The sequence below is a fragment of the Myotis davidii genome, unplaced genomic scaffold (assembly GCF_000327345.1).
Source record: "Myotis davidii unplaced genomic scaffold, ASM32734v1 scaffold440, whole genome shotgun sequence".
NCBI lineage: Eukaryota > Metazoa > Chordata > Mammalia > Chiroptera > Vespertilionidae > Myotis > Myotis davidii.
The window spans coordinates 281,073-287,636 of record NW_006293698.1 but is presented as its reverse complement, the minus strand read 5'-3'; the positions used below and the strand labels follow the sequence as shown (position 1 = coordinate 287,636).

The 6,564-nt window shown below is 40.2% G+C and overlaps 1 protein-coding gene across 1 annotated transcript in view; it reads left to right on the top strand.

Annotated features, from left to right (window-relative positions):
- PCDH20 (protocadherin 20) overlaps positions 1-3,909 on the top strand; it is a 5,204-nt gene extending 1,295 nt beyond the window's left edge. The window contains exon 3 of the mRNA XM_006767267.2: positions 6-3,909. Coding sequence (XP_006767330.1) covers positions 6-2,552 — 2,547 coding nt within the window. The 3' untranslated portion in view covers positions 2,553-3,909. The remainder of the gene's footprint in view (positions 1-5) is intronic.
- The last annotated feature ends 2,655 nt before the right edge of the window (positions 3,910-6,564 follow it).

The window sequence follows — 6,564 nt, the reverse complement described above, 5'->3', positions numbered from 1 at the left end:
CGCAGCCTCCTGCGCGCGCGCGCCCCGAGCCCAGCCCCCCTCTCTCCTTCAGCCTGGCCTCCCGGGGACTGAGTGGCCAGTACGTGACCCTAGACAACCGCTCTGGGGAGCTGCACACTTCCGCCCAGGAGATCGACCGTGAGGCCCTGTGTCTTGAAGGAGGTGGAGGGGCTGCCTGGAGCGACAGCATTTCCATTTCCTCCTCCCCTTCTTCGGACTCTTGTCTTTTGCTTCTGGATGTGCTGGTCCTGCCGCAGGAATATTTTAGGTTTGTGAAGGTGAAGATCGCCATCCGGGACATCAATGACAATGCCCCGCAGTTCCCCGTTTCCCAAATCTCAGTGTGGGTCCCAGAAAATGCACCTGTAAACACCCGACTGGCCATAGAGCATCCTGCCATGGACCCCGATGTAGGCACCAACGGGGTGCAGACCTACCGCCTACTGGACTACCACCGAATGTTCACCCTGGACGTGGAGGAGAATGAGAACGGGGAGCGCACGCCCTACCTAATTGTCATGGGCCTGTTGGACAGGGAGACCCAAGACCAGTATGTGAGCATCATCATAGCTGAGGATGGTGGGTCCCCACCACTGTTGGGCAGTGCCACCCTCACCATTGGCATAAGTGACATTAATGACAACTGCCCTCTGTTCGCAGACTCACAGATCAATGTCACTGTGTATGGGAATGCTACAGTGGGCACACCGGTTGCAGCTGTCCAGGCTGTGGATATAGACTTGGGGACCAACGCTCAGATCGCCTACTCTTACAGCCAGAAAGTTCCACAAGCATCCAAGGACTTATTCCACCTGGATGAAACCACTGGCGTCATTAAACTTTCCAGTAAGATCGGGGGGAGTGTTCTGCAGACACACAAGCTCACCATCCTTGCTAATGGGCCAGGCTGCATCCCTGCGGTGATCACTGCTCTGGTGTCCATTATCAAAGTCATTTTCAGACCACCTGAAATCGTCCCTCGTTATATAGCGAACGAGATAGATGGTATCGTGTACCTGAAAGAACTGGAACCTGTTAACACTCCAATTGCTTTCTTCACCGTAAGAGATCCGGAAGGTAAATACAAGGTGAACTGCTATCTGGATGGCGAAGGGCCATTTAGGTTATCGCCCTACAAACCATACAATAACGAGTATTTGCTAGAAACCACAAAACCTATGGATTATGAGCTACAGCAGTTCTTTGAAATAGCTGTGGTGGCCTGGAATTCTGAGGGATTTCACGTCAAAAAAATGATCAAAGTTCAACTTCTAGATGACAATGATAACACTCCTGTTTTCCTTCAACCCTTGATAGAGCTAACCATAGAAGAAAACAATGCGCCCCATGCCTTTTTGACTAAGTTGTGTGCTACAGACGCTGACAGTGGTGAGAGAGGCCAAGTCTCATACTTTCTGGGACACGATGCTCCGTCGTATTTTGCCTTGGACAGTGTCACGGGAATTCTGACCGTCTCTACTCAGCTGGACCGAGAAGAGAAAGAAAAGTACAGGTACACAGTCAGAGCTGTTGACATGGGGAAGCCACCCAGGGAATCCGTAGCCACTGTGGCTCTCACGGTGTTGGATAAAAATGACAACAGCCCTCGGTTCATCAACAAGGACTTCAGCTTTTTTGTGCCAGAAAACTTTCCCGGCTATGGTGAAATCGGAGTGATTAGTGTCACGGACGCCGATGCTGGGCGGAATGGATGGGTCGCTCTGTCCGTGTTGAACCAGAGTGACATTTTTGTCATAGACACAGGGAAGGGCATGCTGAGAGCTAAAGTCTCTTTGGACAGGGAGCAGCAAAGCTCCTATACGTTGTGGGTCGAAGCCGTGGACGGCGGTGAGCCCGCCCTCTCCTCGACCGCAAAAATCACAATTCTCCTCCTTGATATCAACGACAACCCTCCTCTGGTTTTATTTCCTCAGTCTAATATGTCTTACCTGTTGGTACTGCCTTCTACTCTCCCCGGTTCCCCGGTGACAGAAGTCTACGCTGTTGACAAAGACACGGGCATGAATGCTGTCATAGCTTACAGCATCATAGGGAGGAGAGGTCCTCGGCCCGAGTCCTTTAGGATTGACCCCAAAACTGGCAACATTACTTTGGAAGAGGCACTGCTGCAGACGGATTATGGACTCCATCGTTTACTGGTGAAAGTGAGTGACCACGGTTATCCTGAGCCTCTCTATTCCACGGTCATGGTGAACCTATTTGTTAATGACACTGTCAGCAACGAGAGCTACATTGAGAGTCTTTTAAGAAAGGAACCGGACATTAATATAGAAGAGAAAGAGCCACAGATCTCAATAGAACCCACTCATAGGAAGGTTGAATCTGTGTCCTGTGTGCCCACCTTAGTAGCTCTGTCTGTAATCAGCTTGGGCTCTATCACACTGGTAACAGGGATGGGCATATACATCTGCTTAAGGAAAGGGAAAAAGCATCCCAGGGAAGATGAAAGTTTGGAAGTACAAATTCCACTAAAAGGGAAAATTGACCTGCACATGAGAGAGAGGAAACCGATGGATATTTCTAATATTTGATACTTCATTGTGGAATAACAGAGAGATGTTTTAATAGACGTTGGATAGTCTTCACCACCTACACAAGGTGGTATGGACGAGATCCAATGAAGGACTACTAATTTATAACTTGTACTATATTGTAAATAGCGGTTTACAGGTTTTTAAATTCAAAATCAGAGGTTATAAAATGTGTACAGCATTTTTAATGAAAATTAGTACTAACAGCTATAGAACTATTATAAAAAATATTGGATATGACTTGCAGGTTTCATACACCAAGCAAATGATTGATAAAACCTGGGAGTAAGGTAAGAAAATGACACATTGCATTTTTTTCTCTAAAAAGTATTTTAACCACAAGAGGGCAACAGCTGCTCCTTTGCAGATAACTGTTTTGGGTTATTATTCATGACAGTTGTTGTACATCAAATTAATGAAAGTATATTTTAAATATATTGTTTTTAATATTTAACAAATACAAAATTAAAATAAATTGACTTTCACCCCACTTAAATGTATGATAAAAAAAGAAATGTATTTGTAAACAGAATGTTTACCTTACAAGTATGCCATGCGTAGTTTGAAAGAGAAGGCATTACAAAGAAGTGCAATTTTTTTTAGCAAGGATAAAAACATTGCCATATGTTATTAAAGATTTGGCCTGCTGAAGACTCTTTCACTTTCTGTGTACTCAAACTGCTATCTGTTTGCTTTACAACTGAACTTGCTATTATTACAGGGGGAAAGATACATATGTCCTTCCTTACAGAAAATATAACTAGAAATTGTGTCCACAGAAAACAGCCAGAGCAAGAAATATTTCTATCCTTAATTGCTTCATACGTGTTCACCACATTTTGGTACTTTCAAAACTTGTGAGCAGTACTTAATACTTGGGTTATATATTAGATATTTATATGCTTAAAGTCATCCATCACGTAAGAAACTTTAAAAAATCATATTAAAACAGAATTATTGTAGAAGCTGGTGTAGACTACTGGTTGTAGTTGGGCCTTTTCTATGAAAGTTATACTTTTCTTTTTGTTGTTGTTTAGGTTTGTTGACTACCATTTCTGGCTTCCTTTCTTTGCCTTTGGATTAAGTCCAAGAGTATTTGTAAGCCCAGCAGCAGATTTATTTGATAATGTAGCTTTTGCTGAATCCTTTGCAATGAAGCAAACTGGTTCATCAGTAATTGATCACTTTCATTGTGTGAGCTGGAAATTTTATTTTCTATGAGAGCTATAACAAAATTATCTGTATAAATAAGTAATGTGTTAGCTTAAACTGGATCATTTTGCGTTTTGGCATCCCATGTCTGTACTGTACCAAAAGTGTTTATATGTCTGCAAATTAAAAGTATATATTTTCATAATTTCTTTCTCATTTTTACCATTTTCTATATGAACTTGGCTTGTTCTTTCACTGAAGTGCCTGTTATTGGCATTGTTTTGCTTCTAGAGGTAAATGTTGGTATACTGTAAATATCATGTTATGCTTAAGTTTACATTAAACTAATTCATTACTCAATTAAACATTGGGTAAATCATTAAGTATGGTGTAATAATAGACATATATATACATAAAATATAAACATAATATGCCTATATGTTTGCTAGTTTATATGATAGTTTATACCCATATATATGCAAATACATATTAATTTATTAAGTTAGTATCAATTATAAACATTCATTTTATTACATACTTATAGCAATCCTGTTAGCTTTTTTACAATAGCCTTCAATAAATTTTAAAATGAAAATATATTGCAAAAAACAATTTGAATGCAAACACCTAAGACCTTTTGAATTTGTATCAACCTCATTTTTTTGTTTTCTTCAATTTTACAATGTGAATAAAATGTAAGCATATGAGGCAGTAATGTTTGTTATAAAAAGCAAGTATATTTTTATTAGAAACTTATTTTGTATGAGAGACACATGAGCTGAGAAACTAAGATCATTCATCCCTAAAGCTTTTCATTTATAATTGATGTATAACCATTGAGAAAACCATTCTCTACCAGTCTTTTTTCTTTCTTTTTTTTTTTTTTTTAAGGTAGGGGCTACATATGAAACAAGCAGCACCATTAATTTTTTAAAAAATCTCCATAAGTGCAATGATATAACCATCAGTAAAAATTTTTTTTTCATATCTAAATTTGGAGAAGGTTCATATGTTTTGGGGTATGGACTTTATCTCTAGCATGAGAAACGCCTGTAACTTAATAAAAAGATGTATTTCTGAATAACTCGTTGTGCCAAGATTTCCTTTACAAAAACATCTCATTCACTTTAAAGACATTTATAACAAGGGAAGTTAAAGTAAATTAAGCTCAGAGATAATAGCTTCTTTTTTACTAATACCTTGTGCTAGAACAGTTGCCAAAATGTATGCTAATCATGTCAATGTTGTTAGTTGAGCTGGCACAAAAATAAACGTTCCATTCATTAAAAAACCTAATATCCATTTAACAGTTTGAGAACCAGGAATCCTCTTTGCCCAGTTTAATGAAGAGGAGATTGCTCTGATCTTTGCACTGCCAAATGCATTCTTTTACCATAGAGAGAATTGTTCATTAATTTAGATTGGGAAATTTAAATCCAACATAGCAATTTCAGCTACAGGGGAAAAACAATTTACATTATTTGACTCTTAAGGGTAGATTCCTTGATCCCTTTTTTTAAAATTAAAAGAGGTTTTTGTTTTGTGTGTGAGTGTGTGTGTGTGTTGTCAGTTATTCTTCTATCGGTGGTTTAAAAGGAAAAGAAAAAATAAGTGCTTCGTTTAGAATAGTTTCATAGTGTTGGTGTATTAAAACAAAATCCAAATCCTTTGTATTTTGGGAGCTCTGCATGTGTTGTATAAAAACACCACACATGATCTTGTTATGAAATGACATCACTGAAGCAGTTTAGGGATGCTGTATGAAGTTGGCTTGATGATAGTAAAATCTCTCATAAAGATTCTAATTTGCGGTCCTCGCAAATATCTCAACAGTTGACTACTGTTAAAGGACAAATGCAGCAGCCTATCCTCTGGGGACCCAGGTCCAATCTCTCCTCAGTGCGGTGAGGGGTGCGGACTCGGTGGGGTCCTGACCTTTGGCAGACAATGGAGAGTATTATGAAAGGACAGCCTGAGCACATGGGGTTTTCCAGTTCCACTGGGCAGCTTCTGCTTGTGGAGGCCAGAGACCTAGACACCTGGGCATTTTCTTTCCTGTGGATTTGCTCACTGAAGAGAAGCAGTCAATTGCTCACAATTATTTTGCTGACTTGTGTAATTTCTGCCTATCAATATGCCTTAATAGTGTGGGAGATCAATAAGTATTTATGGAAAGAGACCTACTATCTTTCATTCATTTATGTAAAGCAGAAAAGAAGTCAATTAAAAAGTTGGTAGTTTCACCCGGCCGGCGTGGCTCAGTGTTGAGCGTTGACCTATGAACCAGGAGGTCAGGGTTCAATTCTGGTCAAGGGCACATGCCCAGGTTATGGGCTTGATCCCCAGTGGGGGGCATGCAGGAGGCAGCAGATCAGTGATTCCCTCTCATCAATGATGTTTCTATTTCTCCCTCTCCCTTCCTCTCTAAAATCAATAAAAAAATATTAAAAAGAAAAGTTGGTAGTTCCTGAGCAAAAAGACCCATCTTGATTTTTCTACTTATTTCTATTCCTGATTTTTAAAGTTTATATATATATATATTTCAGATGCAGTATACATAAATACATACAGTCTATAATCATTTTGTAAATGACATTTGTCCTATATAATAAAAACCTAATATGCAAATTGCCCCCTCCACCAGGAGTTCCACTGGGAGTTCAACCAGGGGATGGGGCTGGCCAGACAACCACCCATGGCCCCTTCCCCCAGCTGGCCCGGCCAGATTGGCCTGATTGGGGTGGGCTGGCCAGACCCCACCTGTGCATGAATTCGTGCACTAGGCCTCTAGTTGTATATAATTGCTCTAAAAATGGTAGCATGTTTTTCTCTGATAAACTTCTAAACTGGGGATGTATTC